The sequence below is a fragment of the Manihot esculenta genome, chromosome 18 (assembly GCF_001659605.2).
Source record: "Manihot esculenta cultivar AM560-2 chromosome 18, M.esculenta_v8, whole genome shotgun sequence".
Classification (NCBI taxonomy): Eukaryota; Viridiplantae; Streptophyta; class Magnoliopsida; order Malpighiales; family Euphorbiaceae; genus Manihot; species Manihot esculenta.
In genome coordinates this window covers 16358106-16381810 of record NC_035178.2, presented here as the reverse complement: position 1 = coordinate 16381810, position 23705 = coordinate 16358106, and the positions used below count along the sequence as shown (strand labels likewise).

General features: G+C 38.3%; 2 protein-coding genes across 2 annotated transcripts; one reads left to right on the top strand and one right to left on the bottom strand.

Moving 5' to 3' along the window:
- The first annotated feature begins 377 nt into the window (after nucleotides 1-377).
- On the top strand, nucleotides 378-1969 carry LOC110607025 (transcription repressor OFP2). Its single transcript, XM_021746067.2, has one exon. It carries the CDS (start codon nucleotides 563-565, stop codon nucleotides 1736-1738), a length of 1176 nt encoding a protein of 391 aa, XP_021601759.1. The 5' UTR covers nucleotides 378-562; the 3' UTR covers nucleotides 1739-1969.
- Nucleotides 1970-6339: 4370 nt separating this feature from the next.
- LOC110606444 (probable serine/threonine-protein kinase WNK4) lies at nucleotides 6340-12059 on the bottom strand. Its single transcript, XM_021745246.2, has 7 exons — nucleotides 11109-12059; nucleotides 9467-9732; nucleotides 9144-9367; nucleotides 8898-9055; nucleotides 8509-8818; nucleotides 8085-8387; nucleotides 6340-7204 (listed from the first exon to the last, which is right to left on the bottom strand). Exons 1-7 carry the CDS (start codon nucleotides 11190-11192, stop codon nucleotides 6735-6737), a joined length of 1815 nt encoding a protein of 604 aa, XP_021600938.1. The 5' UTR covers nucleotides 11193-12059; the 3' UTR covers nucleotides 6340-6734.
- Between the last annotated feature and the right edge of the window lie 11646 nt (nucleotides 12060-23705).

The following is a 23705-nucleotide window of genomic DNA, read 5'->3' as shown; positions in this document are numbered from 1 at the left end:
AAAAAAATCTAAAACACTCTTAATACATAAAGACTAGTAGACTTTTTACAAAATTAAAATATCAATTAATGAATTTTTTTAAATTACAAGAATTAAATTGTAAAATACTTAATAATAACTACTGATGAAAAACTAATTAAAAAAATTTTCCATTAATTTTTTTTTTAAATTTAGAGACAGTTTTAATTAATTTTTTAAAATTGAGATACCAAATAATATATTTTTTCATAATATGATATTAAATAGAAAATTTTCTCATTTTATTTACTAGCATATTATGATTTACAGAAAATAGAAAAGGCAATTAATAGATTAAATATCCTTATTTATAGAATGGAATTATTGAGATTATGGTAATCCTGATTATGTTTATGTAATACAGACACTGTCTTTCTGATAAATCAAGATCTTTTCAGTTGCTGGGCATTCTTGATTCTCCCTGCTTTCTTGCTTAACTTTTCTAGCAAAATCCCATCTACCCTTTTCCTTATATGAACCCATCTATTTATTTATTTCTTATTCTCCTAGAATCCTCAATTTTCTGTGAAGTTCCACTAAAGAGATGGGCAATTACAGGTTTAGATTTTCAGATATGATACCAAATGCTTGGTTTTACAAGCTCAAAGACATGAGCAGAGGCAGAAAACAATGCAATTCTCAAAGATCTTTGAAGAAAAAATCATGCTCAGCTACTACATCTTCTCAAAAATCCAGCAGCTCTCAGCCAAGATACACTTACTACTTCAACACAGATCCTTATAGAGCTGATAAATTCTATAGTTCACCCATTAATACTAAGGCCTCAGATACTCATTTCCCTGATTCACCGAGAAAATCTTCATCATCTAATAGAAGAAGCAAGAGAAAAACCATCTACAAGCCTTCTCCTAAGCTTGTCTCTTCGTCTTTAACATCTAATGGTAGCTCTCATGCAAAGGCCAATTCTGTCTACTCACCTGTAGATTACTCTAGCCCTCTTCCTGAGACATCCCCTGAGCCTGACTTCCATGAATCTCTTCTATCTGAATCCGGCGACCATGACGATGATGATGATGATGATGATTTTGCTCCTCATTACTCATTTGATAAACAAGTTGCCTCCTGCTCTGGTTCTTGCAACTGTAAACTTAGTTCTTCAACTACTGATATTATCATTGACGTTAATGGTGAATCCTTCAAGAGCAAAACCAAGAAGATTGATGGGTTCGATTCCATTTCTGAATTGGAGCTTCCTCCTATATTCACCAAGCCAGAAAAATTCAATGGCGAGAAGAAGACTCTAGTCACCAAGTTCAAAAGAACATCATCCTCTAAACTGAACGACAGAAAAGCGAACAGGTCTCTTTCTTTCAAGACGAAGGAGGAGCCAGAGAAAAATTCCAAGCCCATCTCACAAAGATCATCACCTTCGCCAACTTCAATGGGGATAAGGCTTCGAGTTAACTCACCAAGAATAGCAAGCAGGAAGATTCAGGCTTGTGCCCGTAAAAGCTTGTCAGCTTCTTCAAGAAACAAGACTCTCTCACAAAGCTTTGCAGTGGTTATGTCCTCAGTTGATCCACAGAAAGATTTCAGAGATTCAATGATGGAGATGATCATAGAGAATAATATCCATACATCCAAAGATTTAGAAGAGCTTCTTGCTTGTTATCTTTCACTCAATTCAAAAGAATACCATCATCTTATAGTCAAGGCATTTGAAGAAATCTGGTTTCACATGACTGATCCTCGCCTGTAAATAATTTTTTAGATTTCTTAATGTAATTTTGCTGCTTTATTTAAGTTCTTCTTCCTCTTAGAATTCAGACAAGCATTACTAAGCTACTGGGTATTCATATGTATGTATTCTGTAATTGTACAGTTTATGTTTCTGTCTGAATCAGTTCCGTTGTCTGGAAAGAAACCAAAGTAGAAACTGGAGATAAGAATCTCTCATCTGCAATAAATGACATTTGTTTCTGCTCTTTAACATTACAACCAAGAAATCACTCAGTTCATTCTGCTTGGTTCCCAGGAAATCATGGGATTCTTGAAAGTAGAAGGGGAAAGAAAATTACTGTTAGAAAGCTGAAATCAATACTTGGAAGAATGTTTTAATAAGTGGTTGGATTATATGATAATTGCTCAACTGCATGAGCATGATCTTGCTATGAGTGTCTACAACAGTAGCAACAAAAGTTTGACTTTGATTAATAGGCATGCCATTCAAGTTGCAACATCAATTAATTACCATAATTACTTTAATTCTATCCAACCTTTTCCCATAGCTACCTCAATCAATTTCTAAGTCTAATCTATTTCCACGATCGAACTCTCAATCTCACTTAAGAGAAATCAATACTCGTTGATTTTTTCTATAATTTTTTTAATAAGAATCTCTTAAGTTACTATCATCTATTGAATTTGACGGATGAATCTAAAATTGAAGTGAGCATAGGCTAAAAAAAAAAAAATGAATCATTTATATATTAAGGAATGAATCAAAATGCTTTCACTGAATCCATGCCAACCAATAGAAGCTACTGCTTTACTAATCCTATACAGTTCCAGATGGAAAGGAGAATTAGCTTCTTTTTCTTTTCTTTTTGGCCTTTTTTTCATATGCAAAAAGGTACTGAGAAAAATATTTAAGTTTGCTATGCCAGCGGTATCTAATAACATAAAGAATAATTATTCCAAATCCCAATTAGACCTCCTGCATTCCATCTACCACAATACTTTACAGGTTCTGTTGAATAATAATTTTGAAAATAGTATTTAATATTTTGAATTAGTGAAAATACTAACGTTTAGAGTTTGAGAGAATAATTTATGAAAAATTATCTCTTATAACTTTTTACTAACACTATAAAAAAATAATTTTGTAGGAATAAAAATAATTATTAAAATATTTAACAAATTTCAAACTCGTCACTGTGTCGTCACAAAAATTACGATACTAAAAATTTTAGGGGCAGTTTTTTATACTAAAAATTATGTTCACATATTAGAAATTTTAATACACTTTTAGTGGCTATTCTTTTTTTCCACTAAAATTTCACCACAGAAGATTATTATAATGAAAAGTAGCAGAATAATTACATGCCTACTAAAACAAGTAGCATTGCCGAACATGGCCATAGCATAGTATAGGCCAGTTAGCGTTTCATTAATCTATTAGAGCAAAAACAGTTGGATCGGATTAATTTCTCCTACATTAACACAGGACCAACAATGTTGTAGCCTTGATATATAATTTTATGATTAAGGTGGTAGGTCTTGTTAAGCTTGCTGATCTACCATGAGTTAACTGTGCATAATCTAGTTCATTGCATGGCATCTAGCATTGCCTTTTTGTTATTATTACTATTTATGTGATTTTGAATTTGGATATGTTTTCATTATTTGGTTTAAAAAGTTTCATTACACTTGAACAATTTGTTATTATTACTATTTACAATTTAGTCCCTAATTTTATACACTTGAACAATTTAGCCACTATATTTTAAATATATACATCAAATTAATCCTTAAATAAATAATATAACAATGATAACTTAATTGCATTTTCACTGTAAAAACTAATATGTTGGGTTTTTTTTTTCAATTACAAGCACCAAATAGTTAACTTTTAAAAATATAAGGATTAATATAGATTGTTTGTTAAAATATGCAGTCTAAATTATAGTTTACCCAAATGTTTAACACAACTTAAATGAGATAGACACTTTCTAGCCAAGCTGCTTCAATGATGCACTATTTCACAATAAAAGTTCTATTCACTTTTCTAGTTTTCAATTCTGAAAAGCCATTAAAGCAAACAATTATAGCTGCAGCACTACCTAACAACCCAACAAATTTTTCTTAGGCTTGTAGCCTAATTTTCTATCTCCTATATTATCAACTTTCTGAGTGTTTCCTGGGAAAGATATGATGTGTGTCTTCTCTAACCTTTTTGGCTGTATTGAGGAAAGAAACAAGCTACAGAAATATTTAGGTCACTTTTAGGTTGCAGTTTAAAACAGAGAAATTGAGTAATAAAAACAAATTGAAAAATATCTATGGCAATGCCTAGCAAAACTTTCTGGGCCTTCCAAATCAAAAAAGCATTCTGATTTAACATCATTCAGGATAGTGAATCCAATGGGACTCTGATCACAAAACCTAAGTCATGAGAGAAAAGTGACGGCCTATGGTGTGGCTGAGGAAAATCAGTCACTCTTATAAAAAATGTATAATACAGCAGTCATAAATTATTAAACTATAACTATAAATTAATAATTATAATTCAAAAATCGTTGTATTTGTCTTTACTGCTATAATAAAAAAAATAGCTTACATATTTTTTCGTAAATAGATAAAAAATGCAACTAAAATTATAATTTTATTAAATATTTATTAAATATTATTATATATTTCTTTATAAAAATTTTCAGTTGTTGCTAAATTATTCCTTTAGTAACATTAAAGCAACAATTTTATAACAGTTGTTACAATGTATAAACCTTAAAATGTAGAAGTGAGTGTAATTTTTTTTTTTTTTCAAACCCTTTGAGTTTGATAAGTCTCTTGTATTCAATTAGATTTCTTCCAGGACCACCCTGCACCAGATCATAACATACCAGGTATGTGAAAGCAAGCAATGAGGACCACATGATGATGCATTGGGCAATTGCCAAATGCCCAGTAAACCTTTGGGAACTATGCCCATGATCATACACTTGATGAGTCACTTTTCATGCAAATGCACCAGTTGAGACTTGTTGTTTTCACACTACCAGCATTTAAATTTTCTCCAGTCTCTCCATTGCATTGCTTCTTATCATTTCATCCAACTTGTATGAAAGTCAGAAACTTGGATGATTTTTTTTTCTAGGTTTTAGTGTTTTTGCACAATGCTATGTGATACGAGTAAAAAAATAATAAGATAGTTAAAAAATTTAAAATGAAAAATTCCAAATCGTAACAAATCAAGTTATTATCGTTTAATTTAAAACTTACAAGATGAGAACTATAATTGAAAAACATGGGAGAATACGAAAAGTAATATAATTTTCAACACATGTAGACGCGCAATACAATTTATATTTAGACCAATTTTGTTATTTTGGTATTTTAGCATTTTGTGAGATTTATTTTAAATTAATTTCACCTATATTAAATGTCAAATTCTTGCGGCCCATTTGGAAAGAAAATTTCTACAAGACAATTTAGGAAAATAATAATTTAGGTTTGACTATTTGACTAGATACCCTTCCTATATTGTAATTACACTCTCTTACAATAGAAATATATTGTAATTACACCTTCCTACAATAGAATTAGAGTTTAGAGGTATAAAAACATTTTTAAGGTAACAGCTACAATTAGCCAATGAATAAAGATGATGTTATGAATAATATTTGGTTTTTTTCCATGATTTAGCAACTTATCGAAACTTTAACTTTGTAGCGTTCTAATATGGATATTTTTCATATTTAGTTAATTTATTAAAAATTTCTTATGATATTCTTAAAGATGAAATCGTTTGATTATCTATATTTTTAATCACATTGGTTAATTAGGAGTGCAGTAAAGTAATTTTTACTTTATTATCTATATTTTTAATCACATTTGTTGGTTAGGGGTATAATAGAGCAACCTTCTCAAAGATTTTTTTGTTTTGTTTTTTATGAAGTTGTGTGACGAGATTTTTTATTACATGTTGATCCTGAATTCTGCATCCCTGTGGCTTAAAATTCTAACTTGAAATCTCTCGATTAAATCCTTGACCTTTTAGAGGAAGATGGGAAGCATCATAATTCATGCAGATCGGATGGTAACATAAATCTCTGAATCAGAATGAGTCGTCTCCAAGACTATGAGGTCACAAATCCCGGTTAGAATCAATTATATCAAAACAAGAATTATGAGAACATGGTAAACACAGCATGCTGAATTGCATTATTAAGTTTCATTATAATGACAAAATGTCAGCATGCAGTTCATGACTTCAAGTAACATGATGCAACATTCATCATTTAAATCAAAACAAAAAGATTCAACTTTTGATTCTCTTCTTGGTCAAAACCTCCAAGGTTTTATTATCACTTATCAATTTCTTTTTAATTGCAATTTACATTTGAAAATTCTGAAGAAACTCATATAGCATCTTTCTTGTAAGTGTTACTTTGCCGTATTCATCTCCAATAGCGATGAAATTCCGTCGGATTTTAAATTTCTATCGGAGAAATTACTCTTTTTATGTTTCATCCAACCAATCCTTACACATCCCTGAGATTGCTCCTCTAATTTCTACCCACATGAATTTCTTACTCATTCTAGCAGTATAAAGAATAAAATTGATCAATTATAAGCATATAAAACATAAACTAGCACGATTCATTATGGAGATGAATATGCTTATCAACTGTCATACAATTTCACCCCCAAAATGGTGACAGGATTCAAAGTTCAATCCTTTATTTTTTTAAATTATTGACAAAATCATTACTATTCTAAAGAGATTTCTACTCTTTACATAGCACACCTCACAAAATAAATGCATATCTACATTGGATAGCATGAAACTCTACCTGTCTCCTAATTGTATTCTTGATAATACATGATATGGCCTTCCATTCCCATTCATTTTCAAAAATATCCACAGCTTGTAGTTTGATCATTCTCCTTTTACGTCGTTTTCGGGGACAAGTCATCATGATCATTTACATTTACTTCTTCTATTCACTTCTGTTATCCACAAGAGCTCATTCTTATTTTCTTCTGCACGAATTCCTCTGTGCCATCCTTTTAGAATCCTCTGGGGGTGCCTGGAAACCGACATTTTCGACAGATCCTGCAGTCTTGAACAATCTTCTCTTGTTCACTTCTTCCACCAATGACCGGTGAAGTAACTGGCTACGAATATCTACGAGTGAACGGTTCCTTGTTAATCTACGGTTGTCCACCACCCTTTTGTTTTTAGAGCTAGAAGCTCCATGCTGTGACTCCAACAAAAGCTTGCAGTGTTTGTAGGCATCTTTAGCAATTGCCTGGCCAATGTAAGAACTTGAATTGTCTTGAGGACAAAATCTTGTTGAGTTCTGAGTCCTCATTGGAGGTTTCTGATCTCTTTTCGTTGTGGGCATATCGAACTTGTGATCATCACCAGAAATGTAATTCACATTGGAATATGATCCTGAGTGTGAAGAGCTCTGAGAACTGGTATCATCTAAGAAATCATCTGCAACAGCAATTGTTTCAAATAGACATTGTGATTTGAATTTCAACCTACATCCTAGCTTGAATTTCTTGTAGTTAGTCTCTTTGTCATGGGATTCTAAAAGGTGCTTATTTTATAGCATCCAAACAATTGTATCCCAATTTATACCTAGACTTGCTCCCTGTTTAGAATAAATCATTTTCAAGAAAAGAATTGGGTTAAATTTTGATAAATTGTCCCATTTTTATTTCTTTTAAGATAAAATTTTCTTTTTGAGTTCTTTTATTTCAAACATAAAAAATTAGCGAAAACGAAATCAATTAAATTGAATTCTTGCAAATCTCTAGAATCCAAATAACTGGCTAAGCTCTTCATAGCATGAGAATATACAAATAGTAGCATAGCATTTATGAAACTTAATAGATTGTTCGATCAAAACTAAAGCAACAAGCGAAAGAATATACTTCCAAAAGCACAACGACTAGTAAAGGAGATGAAATACTAGTGTTGGACATTAAAGGCAAAGATCAAATGCATTCAAAAATTGGTATGCCTCTCCTTTGCATATGAGTTCAATATAAGCCTCTACTCGCACTGTCTAGTAAGTTACACAGCCTACCCTGCCTCCAAGGCATTGCTAGGAACCGACAACCCCAGCACAAAAGTTACTTGTATTTTGGTAAATGTCATAAAACTATGTTGCAATTGAACAAAACTTTGTGCTCTAGTAGATTAATCTGGCATCTGAGTAACTTTTAAGGCCACCAAAACTGAATCTAGACAATTCCTGTAATAACTAACCAAGTATTTGAGTAGGACAGGGAACAATTTATGGTTGAAATAGGAACTGCATAATAATTTTCAAGACTGCAGCAAGTTAAAGGAATTATAAGACGCATACCTTGAAGAAAATGTGTAATTAATCCTGATATGGAAGCTTGAGATGATGTACAAGAGGAGGAAGAGTCAAAAGGATGATTAGCCCCATCATCTTCTTTATAGTTGAATGTATGACAAGCTTCAATTCGAGGCAAATCCCATTTCTTCCAGTTTGGCACTAGAGATGAAATCTCCCCATCAATCATTTCAGCAATTTCAAATGGCTCCCAATCATCTATGTCCAGTTCCTTGACCATCTCCATTGCAACATCCGGTGGCGTATCATGTAAAATGTCGAAGGGAAAATATATATTCCTTAGAGAACCTGCAAGGTAGCAAAGTAGAGCTATCTTTCAAGAGCTACCAGCCAATCATACAAACATATTAAAGCCACCTTCTCTAAGGATTGCAGAATATACGCAAACAATAAAGAAAAAAAGCCATACCATCTTTATTAGCGATTTGTACTTTAAGAAAGATGGTATCATCTTCAGGGTTGAGCTTCCCTGTGATAGTCATGTCCGTCCTTGTTGGATCACTGCTCAATTGTAGCTTCTCCATTTCCCTACAATTCAAAAATGGTTTCTGATCTCTAGACCTTGTAACAGGTGATGGTTCAGCTTCATCAGATGCAAGAAATGGATCTAGCAGCAGCTCTTTTGCTGATAACCTCTTTGATGCAGCTGCTAAGCATTTTCCAATGAATTGCTGAGCTTCCAAGTCCTGAATCTGATAGAACGCAGCAGGAAGCTTCCCCTGCATAACAAAAATGGTATGCATGTCATTCTCTAGCTTGATAACAATTATAAATCCTGGCATCAGAACTGGAACTTACCGAAGTGACTTTCTTGTAAATTTGTGCCGGGTTAATGCATTCACTATAAGGGTATTCAGATGTGAGCATCTCTAAAACACACATGCCAAATGAGTATACATCAACGAGCTCATTGTAATCCTCTTCATATAATTCTGGTGCCATGAATTCTGGGGTGCCTAACAAATGTTACCGCGAATTTAGGAACAATATAACTAGCTGAAATGATCACATATGAGTTTCCATGAGATAGTAATTAATGAGTACCTATGACACTATGTGCTGATTGAGAACCTCGGAGGATTGCTGCAAGGCCTAGATCACCAATCTTGACCTGTCCAAGATGACCGTTGATAAAGATGTTATCACACTTCAGGTCTCTATGAATTACTGGAGGATCATGGCTATGTAGATAAACAAGTCCTTGTAAGATTTGACGAGCCCAGTTCTTAATGGCTCGAATGTTTACTCGCTTATATTTTTTACGGTATCTGCATCATGTAAGACAATTATTAACCATTTCAGTAATGGCAAAAAGTTTATCAGGTGAAACAAAGTAAACTTGAAGTGATGGGAAGAAGATTACTTACTCCCTTAGAGTTCCTGAAGTAAACATTTCAGTGATGAAGTTGAAGGTCTTTCGATGAACATCAATCCAAGAGGTGTAGAATTTGATGATAGAATCATGGTTGAGGGTGCTGAGGAGGTGAACCTCTGAGTATAGTCTCTGCAAGTTCTCGGGTGAACGAAGCAACTCATTGAGTTTTACTTGGTTCCATGCTACCTCTATTCCTAGCATTTCATCAATTGCCTTGTAGACTGTTTTCATTGCTCCTTTTCCAAGAACTTCTTCAAACTGTGCATGGAAACCACAACCATAACCATGTCAATCAGCTACTGATGAAGTAAAGTCCATTGGCCAAAACAACCAAGGAACAAAATTGCTTCTCAAATGCTGAGGAAGAAAGTAAATTAAGGCTTAGAACAACTTTAACATTTGTTGAAATTTAATTATAAATGCAAGAACTGAATAGTAAATGAAACTAAACTATGATACAGCACTCAAACTCCTAAACTGCCTCTAACATTAGTTTGCTTCCTCCATTTCTTTAACTTGAACCATTGAGTTTGTTTAGAGATTTGGAAAGCTTGCAATGCACCTAAGAAGAATCCTATCATTCTTGATGGACCATATAAAAGAATGCACTCGTGGCCTTGACACTACAACCACCTCAAACCTTAAGGCAATGGATTTATTGGTACTTTTCACTTGTGTCTTTCTTCGATCCTATCTTTTTCCAGTTCTTACACTTGGTATATTCCCAACAATCTCCCTCAAGTGTGAATATTTTCCACATTGGGCTTACTGGGCTAGCTCCCATGAATAAAGCCTTTTTCTTGATGACCTTGTGAAAGAACACACTCAAGATTTTGCACCAAATTAACATAAAACCTTTAAGGCAATGAGTTTATGATCCTTCCCACTTACACATCTTCCTCTTATTTCTTTCTGATGCATGAATTCTAAGACTTGCATATCACCAAGAATTTATATTACAATCCATTCAAATCAGGTTTCCCAATTATAACAGCTTGACAATGTGACTAAACAATCTGCTGTCTGTTTTCCTCTTTCTTCATGATCATGATCACCCAATTAAGTAATGATCATCAAGAATATGCAAGTGATCTTGAGGCCATAACTATAAACAACATCCAAATTAAATTTTTTAAAAAATCTATTTAAATCGTTTTTATATTGGGAAAATCAGGTGGATAGATTTTGTTCAAACCCAGAAAATTGTTTTCAAGATAAATTTGATATATATTTTAAGTATATAAAATAGCCAATTATCAATTTCAAATTATCTCTTTCAACAATATCTCTAACAATACCAAAGCAGGTCTGCCCTAGTAAGATACTGAAATCTACTAAACGACAAAAACAAAGCATAAATACAAAGACCTACTCCAGAACTCTCTGCAGCAATGGTTAAGTCAAACAAAATAAAACTCTACCATCAACCATTTCTTTATGCAATAATTTCAAGAAAATTGAAAATCCAGTTAGAAGACATCCAATTGAAAATAAATAATAATAATAATAATAATTAAAAATATACTATTTATTATAGTAAACTATTATCTATCATGTTCAGACCATGTCTGGTAAACTCTAAAATATTCATAAAGATAAGCAAGTACATGCACAGAAAGATACTAAGAACTTACCCGACCGTACCGGCCAGTAGGTTCGGTTTCAACATAGCCATGGTCGGCGTCCGTTTCCGGCAATCCAACTTGATTTCTGTACATGTTCTTTAGATGGGACAACTTGCTGGTTCTGCTAAGAGTTGTCTGAAAAGCTTCAGTTTGGAAAATCCTTGCGAGATTTTTGAACTTTACTTCCTGTGCTGGCTGATGGGTAAGAGTTTAAAAGTAAAAAATTAAAATAAAAATGAAAGAGAAGATTTATATGTATGTGTAATTATGTATGACTATATGAGTTGAAAAGAGATGAAGATCAAGCTCTAAATCCGAGGCTTTCCCTCATGATTTTCATAAGAGAAGACACCAAAGAGGAGCCAAAAGAGTCTTGAGTAGTCAATCCTAAGCATGATCCAAGCCATTTCCACAACCGCACGTGAGAAGTGGTACCTCTCGGCAACCATTTAATAATTAATGAAACCAAAACCCAAAAGCAAAAAAGAAAAAATAAGAAAAAACAAATATAATTGTAAAAGAAAGAGAGAGACTTGGAAAATTGACAAGAGAATACGATTTTGATGGAGGAAAATGCCAATACGTCTTTCTTGAAAGACTGAAATCTCTCTCTCTCTCTCTCTCTCTCTCTCTCTCTCTCTCTCTCCCTCTACCTCTACCTCTCAATAACTAAAGGAATCCTCATGAGGGTGGCAAGCAAAATCAATCAAGAATTTTAAATTGTTACAATGAAAGAAAGGATTTGCATGAGAAAATACATAGTGATATATAGAATTCTAAACTTGAACAATCTGTGTGGCCAAGCTTTGATGGAAGCCTTTTGGAGGATGAAAGAGATAAAACCCAAAAAGAAAGAAAATCAAAGGTGGGTATGGATCTTGATTTTCTGGTACGTATTTAGAGAAATGGACAGGAAGCGAAGTTTCAGACAACAACAAATAAACCAAAGCTGGAACATGTTTTATAGGAAATAATACATTTGAGAACTGTAAGAGCTGATTAGATACAAACAGAGAATTCTAAGTAAAAATGATTTTTCATTGGGACCCACGTAGCAGGTGTTGGCAACACTTTAAGGGCATATGGTGGATTATGACGTTTATGTGTTTTTCCTGTTTTTTTGTGTAGTATTAAAAAAAAAGGAAGAAGGAAGATTTCACTTTACCACTAGTCATGCATCATCAAGCGTGCCAGTATGTCAATCTAGACCCGGAAAGGTCGGTTTGGACCTTTGGGGGGCTAGTTCTCATCCTCTTCCGGGCGTTGGAGCTCTCAAATCGAATTGAAAAAATTCTATGAATTTTAAATTTGAGGAATTTAAATTGAATCTTGACAAATTTCATTTTTATTTTATAATATTTTAATTATTGTAATATTTTTAATAATATAATTAATTTAATATTATTTAATTTTTTTTACAGTTAAAATTTATTAAAAAAGAGATTAAAACTAAAAAAATAGAAGAGATAACATACATAAATATAGTTTAAAATCTAGTAAAAATAAAACACACCTGAAGCCCGTAATATAGAAATTCTAAATCCAAATATTGGTTCAACTCCAAAAACATACTTGGTACATCCTATCTTCACACTCTTCCCATTATATTCATTGATCACCTAAAAAAAAAAAAATTACCACTAAACTTGATCGGATCTCCCAACTGTCTTAAAGGCCATAAAAACACATATTGAAGCACAGGAAAAGAAAATTAAACTTAGACAAAGCAACAATTCCCATAAAGGGAGGAATCTCTCAACTGTCTTAAAAGCCATAGAAACACATATTGAAGCATAGGAAAAGAAAATTAAACTTAGACAAAGCAACAATTCCCATAAAGGGAGGAAAACATTGGAGCTCTATTGACACACATGCAACCACGTATTTGGGAGTTGCACCACCATCTCCATACATCACCATGGAGAAAACCAAATACCTAAGTCACTATTGGTGTAACGATCCGGAAACCGGACCGCTACCGGCGCTAAGATCCAGATCGACTTAAGGTCGCTGGGACCCGTAGCAAGCCTAACATACAACCTGTCATACCTAATAAATCCCGTACATGATCAAACAATTACATAAAAACTTTAAACTTTTTCATTTACCAAGCTCGACCTGTGCATGCACTGAAACTGAATACATAAAAACCCCACACTAAAGCCCTCATCAAATACTCTAGTTGGGTTAACATTACATACCTCAAGCTTGGTTTACAACATATTAACAAAACATTACATAAAGATCATGTATCAAAAGGGATTAACCAAACACTCTAGGGTCAAGCACAATACTAATCCTCAATACAAAATTGTATACTATCTTACATTACATTACATTTCATTATTTTTCATATCCACAACTAACTATTACATACATAAAATTTTTACTCTTGCTGACTTCATGGTCTATCCCGAACCTGCAAACCTGGGGGTTAAGAGAAAGGGATGAGCTACTAGAGCCCAGTGAGCAGAATAGTAAAACATTATATTAAAATCTATGCTTTCATGAAATGCATCACATCACAAACAAATCACATCAAGGATGGACTTGTCACCAATAGCCCTCTACACATTCCAATGGTGTCAGGGGCGTAGAATGGGCCTCACTGGTCTTTCTCTTCATATAACATAACATAACATTCTAATGTGCCAGGTGTAACGACCCGAAAATCGGACCGCTACCGGCGCTAGAATCCAGATCGGCTTAAGGCCGCTGGGACCCGTAGCAAGCCTAACATACAACCTGTACACCTGTTTAATCCCATACATGATCAACACATACATAAAAATTTTGAACTTTTCTCGTTCATTTACCAAACTCAACCTGTGCATGCACAACTAATGATCATAGTCATCAACCCCACATTGGAGTCCTCATCAATGCTCCAATGGGGTAACATAACATCATAAAAGTTTGGTTAAACTTGAACATCATAAAAACATTTTATAGATCATGTATCAAAGGGGATAATCATACACATAGAGTCAAGCACAATTCTAATCCTCAATATCATCATTACATGACTATTCAATACTTTACAATTCATCATGTCCACATCTAACTATTACATAACATGACTTTACTTTTCTTGACCTCATGGCCTATCCCGTACCTGCATACTTGGGGGAATAGGGAAATGGGGTGAGCTACTAGAGCCCAGTGAGCAGAATAATAAAATATTATGTTTAAAGTTCATGCTTTCATGAAATGCATCACAACACAAACAAGTCACATTAAGGATGAACTTGTCACCAATAGCCCTCAACATATCCAATAGTGCCAGAACGTAGAATGGGTCATGGTCTTTCCCTTACATAACATATCATAACATTCCAATGTGCCAGGGACGTAGAATGGGTCTTCCTGGACTTTCTCTTACATAGTGTTAGGGACGTAGAATGGGTCTTCCTGGACTTCTGTACCATATCATCATCACATCATACCATGTCAGTTCATACGAGGGCTAATGGATCATTCAATATTCATCCACATCAACAACATAATATGCAATGCAACATATTCGTGAATTCTAATGCAAACAACCTAATATATCTCATGGCATTCATGATGCGTGAATCATGCTAAAACTTTCATTTAATTACTTGTAATATAAAGAATTATTCTACTCACCTCAGGCTAGCTCTGATAAGACTCGGAAGCAGTTATCTCACTGCTGGGGTCCTCGGTTCCTCGGGTCCGAACCTACACAGGTGGACTCAAATGAGGGACTAGACAAACATGAACATGACTCTAAAATACTCCCCAAAAACCCCCTAAAACACCTTAAAACAATCATAGAAATCATACAAGGGAAGGCTGAACAGGGCACTTTCGGCGGCAGGTTCGGCGGCCGAAAGTCCCTCTAGAGACGAAAGTCATGCACCTTCGGCGGCACTTTCGGTGGCCGAAGGTTCCTTCTATAGACGAAACTCATGCATGTTAGGCGACACCTTCGGCGGCCGAAACTCCCTTCCAGAGCCGAAAGTCCACTTTCGGGGGCAGGGTTCGGCAGCCGAAAGTCCCTTCGGCTGCCGAACTTGAGTTCTTCCAAAGGGCAAAACTCAGCCTCCAAGATGCACATTTGCCTCCCAAACCATTCAACTCAAACACAACACTTCTACAACATGCATACACACATACATAAGCTCCTAGGGGCTTCAAACTATCATAAACCCCAACTACAACACATCAAACATACATAAACAACCCACATTGCTCAAAAACTCAACATAGACCCATAAACTCAATAAAAACCTAAACATGCATTTCTACCCCATAAATCTTCATAAAACTCATTTAAAATATACAAGAAGGTTAGGATCTAAGCTTACCTCTTGAAAATCGAGAGGAGAGACGATCCTAGCTTGGAGATGGGGAGAAATCAACTCTTTGGTCTCCAAGCTTCAAAACTTGCTCTTTTGCTCAAATATCTTCAAATCAAGATAAAACTTGTTAAAACTCGAAAGATTGGAGGAAAACATCAAAAAGCAACCATGGGAGAGCATGGACTCACCGTTGGACGAAAATGGGGAGAAAACTCGCCCGTTTTGGCCATGGAGCCCTTATATAGGGCTGGCCAGACCACTCTTCGGCAGCCTAAGGTGCCTCCAAAACTCATGCAAGTTCAGCGGCCGAACATGAGGTTCGGCGGCCGAACCTGAACCACTTTCGAAAGCCTAACTTGCCCCCCTAAACTAACCCAAGTTTCGGCGGCCGAACTTGAGGTTCGGCAGCTGAACCTGGAAATGCCTCCATGGTCTTTTTCATTCAAAACTCAATTTCCTTCTTACTTAAATTTATAAAATACATTAAAATATTTCATAAAAACATGATTTTACCCTTCTAGAGGTCTCCGACATCCGAGATTCCACCGGACGGTAGGAATCCCGATACCGGAGTCTAGCCGGGTATTACACCAGGGGCGTAGAATGGGCCTCACTGGTCTTTCTCTTACTCTGTGCCAGGAGCGTAGAATGGGCCTCACTGGACTTCCATACCGTATCATCGTCATCATATCATATCGAGGGCTAATGGGTCATCCAACATCCATCCACATCAACATCATAGTATGCAATGCAACATATTCGTGAATTCTAATACAAACAACCTAGTATATATCATAGCATTCGTGATGCATGAACATGCTCAAAATTTATTTACTTTGAAACATAAAGATCCATTCTACTCACCTTAGGCTGACTCTGAAAAGACTCTGAAGCAGCTATCTCACTGCTGGGGTCCTCGGTTCCTCGGGTTCGAACTGGGGTCCTCGGTTCCTCGGGTTCGAACCTACATAGGTGGACTCAAATGAGGGACCAAACATACTCTAATATAACTCTAAACATCTCCCCAAAAACTCCCTAAAACATCATGAAACATTCATAGAAAACATGCAAAGGTAGGCTGAACAGGGCACTTTCGGCGGCAGGTTTGACGGCCGAAAGTCCCTCCAGAGCCGAAAGTCAGGCACTTTCAAGGGCAGGGTTCGGCGGTCGAAAGTTTGTCCACAGTCGAAAGTCACCAACCTTCGACGGCAGGTTCGGCGGCCAAAACTTCCCTCCAGAGCCAAAAGTCCAAACTTTCGAGGGCAAGTTTAGGCGGCCAAACTGCCTCCACAGGCAGGTTCGGCGGCCGAACATGGCTTCGGCTGCCGAACCTGAGTTCTTCCAGAATGGCAGAACTCAAGCCTCTCACACACATTCAGCCAACCAAACCACTCAAAATCATGCATATACACATCCTTAAGCATTTAGGGGCTTAAAACTAACCTATACCCCAACAACATCACATTTAACATACAATAAACATACATTTCATCATTTAACTCACATAAATCCTAACATTTACAACTACTCTAATCATGCATCTTTACCCCAAACCCTTCATAACACTTGCTTAAAACATCAAAGACGGTGAGGATCGACGCTTACCTCTTGAAGATCGAGAGAAGGCGTGACCCAACTTGGAGATTTGGAGAAAAAGAGTTCTGGAGGTCTTCAAGCTTCACAACTTCGATTTTGAGCTTAAAATCTTCAAAACAAGATGAAAGCTTGTTAAAAGCTTGAAAGATTTGAAGGAAAACATCAAAACTAACCATGGAAGGGTATGAACTCACCTTTGCCTGAAAATGGAGAAGAAAACTCGCTCATTTTCGGACATGGGGCCTTTTATAAGTGGCTGGCCAGACCACCTTCGGGGGCCAAAGGTGCTCCCTAAACTTCACCATGTTCGACAGCCGAACATGAGGTTCGGCGGCCGAACCTGGCTTTTCTTCATGTTCGGCCTCCGAACCTGGCTTTCCTTCCTTGGTGCTTTTCTTTCAAAAACTATATTTCTTTCTTACTTAAAACCTTAAAACACATGAAAAAATTTTAGAAAAATATGATTTTACCCTTCTAGAGGGTTCCGACATCCGAGATTCCGCCGGAAAGTAGGAATTCCGATGCCGGGGTCTAGCCGGGTATTACATTCTCCCCCCCTTAAGAACATTCGTCCCCGAATGTTCAACAACTAATACATGCAAAGCAAGAACATAAACACATAGACACATAGACCTATAACACATAAACACTAACCTTAAAAGTGATGAGGGTATTGCTGGAGCATGGACTCCCGTGTCTCCCAGGTACATTGTTCCATGTTGTGGTGATTCCAAAGGACTTTCACCATCGGGATTTTCTTGTTCCTCAACTTTCTGATCTGCGTGTCTATGATCCAAACTGGCTTCTCAATATAGGTGAGATCTCCTAGGATCTCCACATCAAGCTCACTAAGAACCTTGCCCGGATTTGACACGAACTTCCATAACATGGAAACATGAAAAACTGGATGGATTCTCTCCATTGAAGTAGGTAGGTCCAGCTTGTACGATACATTCCCAATCTTTTGCAAGATTTCAAAGGGTCCGATGTACTGTGGAGCTAGCTTACCTTTCTTCCCAAAACGAATCACCCCTTTCATAGGAGACACCTTGAGCAACACCAAATCTCCCTCCTGAAACTCAACATGCATCCTGCGGACATCTGCATAACTCTTATACCGACTCACAACAGTTCTGATCCTTTCTCTGATAATGGGCACTACTCTACTGGTGATCTCTACTAGCTCAGGCCCTGCCAAGACCCTTTCTCCAACTTCTTCCCAGCAGACAGGTGACCTGCACTTTCTTCCATACAAAGCTTCATATGGAGCCATCCCTATGCTAGCATGATAGCTGTTATTGTAGGCAAACTCCACCAAGGGTAGATGCTGCCTCCAAGAACCGCCAAAATCTAGCACACACATCCTGAGCATATCTTCAATTGTCTGGATGGTCCTCTCTGACTGTCCGTCAGTCTGTGGATGGAAAGCAGTGCTAAAGTCTAGCCTAGTACCCATAGCATTCTGTAGACTCCGCCAAAACCTGGAGGTGAATTGAGGTCCTCTATCAGATACTATTGAAACAGGAGCCCCATGCAACCTGACCACTTCTTCAACATACACCTGTGCCAACTTGTCCATAGAATAGCCACTCCTGACAGGGATGAAGTGAGCAGATATGGTCAGTCTGTCCACAATCACTCATATGGAGTCCCCTGTTGGACGTTGCCGGTAACTCCACCACGAAATCCATAGCTATATTCTCTCATTTCCACTCTGGAATCGGCAGTGGGTTAAGCATTCCAGCCGGCTTCTGATGTTCTAGCTTCACCCTCTGACATACCTCGCAGGCGGACACGAACTGTGCCACTTCTCTCTTCATAGCTGGCCATCAATAAACTCTTTTCATATCTTGAAACATCTTGGTGGCTTCAGGGTGAACACTGTATCTAGCATTATGAGCTTCCCTCATAATGTCTCCCTTCAGACTCACGTCGTCTGGTACACATAACCTACTCCCATAGCGGAGGATCTCTTTGCTGTCAAATCTGAACTCTTCATTCTTACCTGACTGAACAGTCCTAGCAATTTTCACTAACTCTGAGTCCTCATGCTGTTTCTGAGCCACCTGCTCCAGAAACACGGATGTCACCCTCATCTGGGCTATCAAAGCACCTGTACCAGACAACTCTAACTGCAGCCCTTCATTAATGAGCTTATAGAACTCCCTCACCACTGGTCTCCTCTTTGCTGTAATATGGGATAGACTGCCAAGTGATTTCCGGCTTAGGGCATCTGCCATAACATTTGCCTTACTCGGATGGTACTGAATCTTGCAATCATAGTCACTAAGCAGTTCTACTCATCTTCTCTGCCTTAGGTTCAACTCTCTCTGACTCAAGATGTACTGCAAGCTTTTATGATCTGTAAAGATCTCACATTTGACCCCATAAAGGTAATGCCTCCACATCTTGAGTGCAAAGATCACGGCTGCCATCTCTAGGTCATGTGTTGGGTAATTCAACTCATGCTTCTTCAGCTGCATAGAAGCATAAGCAATTACCCTCTCATTTTGCATCAACACACAATCCAGTCCCACACGGGACGCATCACAAAACACTGTGAAGTCTTCATTACTGATAGACAGAGCTAACACCGGTGCTAATGTCAACCTTTTCTTTAGCTCTTCAAAGCTTTCCTCGCACTGATCAGACCACACAAACTTCTGATTCTTCTTGGTTAATCTGGTCATAGGAGCGGCAATTTTAGAGAAGTCCTGAACGAACCTTCTGTAGTAACCTGCCAAACCCAAAAAGCTCTTGATCTCTATTACTGTAGTGGGTCGGGGCCAGTTAGCTACGGCTTCTATCTTCTTGGGGTCCACTTCAATTCCTTTTTCTGACACAATATGCCCCAAGAATGAGATGCTCCTTAACCAGAATTCATACTTAGAGAACTTAGCATACAAGCCGTGCTCCCTCAGGGTCTACAAAACTAACCTCAAATGATGGGCATGCTCCTCTGCATTTCTGGAATACACTAAGATATCATCTATGAAGAAAATAACAAAGTGATCCAGATATTGGCTAAAAACTCTGTTCATGAGGTCCATGAATGCTGCAGGGGCATTGGTCAGCCCAAACAGCATTACTAGGAACTCATAATGCCCATATCTGGTCCTGAACGCCGTCTTCGGCACATCTTCTTCTCTGATTCTCAGCTGGTGATACCCGGATCTCATATCTATCTTGGAGAAACAACCAGCTCCTGATAACTGGTCAAATAGATCATCGATCCTAGGTAACGGATACTTATTCTTGGTAGTGACTTTGTTCAACTGCTTGTAGTAGATACAAAGTCTCAAGGATCCATCCTTCTTCCTTATAAATAGCACTGGAGCACCCCAAGGTGAGGTACTCAGTCGGATGAAACCCTTATCTACTAACTCTTGCAACTGTTCCTTTAGCTCTTTCAACTCTGCTGGTGCCATCCTGTAGGGAGGGATAGAGATCGGTCTGGTTCCAGGCACCAATTCTATTTCAAACTCTATCTCCCTAGTAGGTGGTAGTCTTGGAAGCTCGTCTGGGAAGACATCTGGAAACTCTCTTACCATGGGCATTGAGGCGGGCTCCCTAACCTGACTATCAAGCTCTCTCTCATGAGCTAAAAACCCCTGACAACCTCTCCTGAGCAACCTACGAGCCTGTAGGGCTGATATCAGACCTCTAGGTGTACCCCTCCTGTCTCCTCTGAAGATGACCTCTGATCCATCCTGATCTCTGAACCTGACTACCTTGTCTCTGCAGTCCAAGGTAGCACCATGAACAGATAGCCAATCCATCCCTAGAATGACATCAAAATCCGTCAAGTCTAGAACCACAAGGTCGGCTGGAAGGCATCTACTCTTAATAAACACTGGACTATACAGGCAGACTGACTCTGCCACTGATGGATCACACTTGGGTCCACTGACCCAGAGGGGACACTCTAACCCAGAGACTATCAACCCCAACCTCTCAACGGCTCTCAGAGCAACAAAAGAATGAGATGCACCAGGGTCCATTAAAGCATACACATCTGAACAACCACTAATGAGATTACCTGACACCACGGTGTTGGATGTGTTCGCCTCCTGCTGTATCATAGTGAAGATCCGAGCTGGAGCTGATAGACCTTCACCTCGGGAACCTGCTGAAGAAGAGGCTGCCCCTCTTCCTCGGCCTCTGCCATTGCCCTGAGTCGCGACTGGAGCTACGGGCTGAGCCACACTACCAGAAGCTGTCTGCTGTGATGGTGCCATAAAAGCTGCCCTAGGACACTCCCGTGCCATGTGTCCCTCCTGCCCACATCTGAAGCAGGCTGTAGTCCCAAACCGACATACTCCCTTGTGTAGCTTACCACACCTCAAACATTCTGCGCCATCTAAACCCGAGCTCGAGCCACCACCGAGTCCCAGTCCTGATTTTAAGCGGTTCCAGAACTTATTCTTCTTTGGCTTTTTGGTGGTGCTACTCCACCTCTTACTGCCTGAAGCTGTTGCACTAAGAGAAGAGGGATCTAACTTTTCCCTGCCTCGGGTCTTGGAACCCGAAGACTGTGCCACTGACTGCTTAACTGTCCCCTGAATGATGGCACTAGCCTGCATCTTCCGTGCCGTATCCACAATAGTGTGGAAGCTCTCCCTCTCTGCTACAAGAATTAGGGAGGAATACCTATGGTGGAGCCTCATGGTATACCTCCTTGCTTTCTTCTGGTCCGTATCATAAGTTTGCCCCACAAACGGCAACAGCTCCAAGAACTTATCTGTAAACTCGTCAACACTCATCTCCTCAGTCTGCCTCAACTATTCAAACTCATTTATCTTCAATTCCCTTGAGCTATGAGGGAAAGCACATCATGCAAATTCATTAGAAAACTCCTCCCAAGTTAAACTGTCCAATCTTGGGTCCACATAGTTTTTAAACCACTCACGGGCCTTTTTGCATTTAAGTGTGAACCCCGCCATCTGAATGGCTCTACAATCATCTGCCCCTAACTCATCTGTAATCATTTTTACTGTCTTCAAGTACTCAAATGGATCATCTCCTGTCTTGACTTTGGGAGCATCCAGCTTCAAGTAATTAGTCATCTTAACTCTGCTCCCTCTAGATGAGCTAGGTTTAGGTACTTGAACTTCAGGAGCTACAGGTTCAGCTGGTGGTGGAGGAGGTGCAGCATTCCCTAGATTAGGGTTTGCTACATTTGGATAGAAAGGTGAGGGTGGATACAATGGGTATTGGGGGTATGGTGGATAGAAAGGAGGGTAAGGCATGAAAGAGGGATAAGGGTTAAAGCTAGGGTAATCCAATGTACCTCCCATCGAATACCCGGGGCCCTGTGGAAAGGGCTGATATTGGGATGGTTGAGCAAACCCCGAGGCTTGAGTGCCTCCTTGAGATTCTCCCATGCCCTTTTCATACATGCTTACACCCAGACTTCCATCCCTTCTCTGGTCAACATCCATTTCATCCCCCTCAGCTGACATTCCTCCCTGAACTGCTCCTCTTCTGCTTGCATCAAAAGACCTTCTAGGGTCCCTTGACACTCTCTCCCTACTACATCTACAGGACATTGCCCTTGGCAATGCAGGGGGACGGGCATCCATGCCCTTATTTTCTGGCGGGACTCCAGTCAATCGTGCAGATCGACGAGTGCCTCTCATCCTGCTTACTGAAAAACAACACATACACAAAACATCAGCATCAAATGGTTCATGTGGAAACACATGAACCCGCATCATACATACATCACATATCATTAATGCACATGCATAAAATCATGGCATTTCACATCATCATTCAAGACAGGACTCTACATCCTATCCTAGTGGACATGATTTTTCCTATTGTGCTTGCCCTTCTAAAACCTCTATGAGCCCGACACTCTCTAGGTCCGACCATATGAACCTAGGGCTCTGATACCAATCTGTAACGACCCGGAAACCGAACCGCTACCGGCGCTAGGATCCAGATCGACTTAAGGTTGCTGGGACCCGTAGCAAGCCTAACATACAACCTGTCATACCTGATAAATCCCATACATGATCAAACAATTACATAAAAACTTTAAACTTTTTCATTTACCAAGCTCGACCTGTGCATGCACTGAAACTGAATACATAAAAACCCCACACTAGAGCCCTCATCAAATGCTCTAGTTGGGTCAACATTACATACCTCAAGCTTGGTTTACAACATATTAACAAAACATTAGATAAAGATCATGTATCAAAAGGGATTAACCAAACACTCTAGGGTGAAGCACAATACTAATCCTTAATACAAAACTGTATACTATCTTACATTACATTACATTTCATTTTTTTTCATGTCCACAACTAACTATTACATACATAAAACTTTTACTCTTGCGGTGGACTCAAATAAGGGACCAAACATACTCTAATATAACTCTAAACATCTCCCCAAAAATCCCCTAAAACATCATGAAACATTCATAGAAAACATGCAAAGGAAGGCTGAACAGGGCACTTTCGGCGGCAGGTTCGGCGGCCGAAAGTCCCTCCAGAGCCGAAAGTCAGGCACTTTCGGGGGTAGGGTTCGGCGGCCGAAAGTCTGTCTAGAGCCGAAAGTCACCAACCTTCGGCGGCAGGTTCGGCGGCCGAAACTTCCCTCCAGAGCCGAAAGTCCAAACTTTCGGGGGCAAGTTTAGGCGGCCAAACTGCCTCCACAGGCAGGTTCGGCG

Coding starts and splice junctions, on each gene's coding strand:
- LOC110607025 (XM_021746067.2), top strand. CDS start 563: ATGGGCAATTACAGGTTTAGATTTTCAGATATGATACCAAATGCTTGG.
- LOC110606444 (XM_021745246.2), bottom strand. CDS start 11,192: ATGTACAGAAATCAAGTTGGATTGCCGGAAACGGACGCCGACCATGGC. Junction 9,368..9,466: donor ACTTCAGGAACTCTAAGGGA/GTAAGTAATCTT, acceptor TACATGATGCAG/ATACCGTAAAAAATATAAGC. Junction 9,056..9,143: donor ATCAGCACATAGTGTCATAG/GTACTCATTAAT, acceptor AACATTTGTTAG/GCACCCCAGAATTCATGGCA.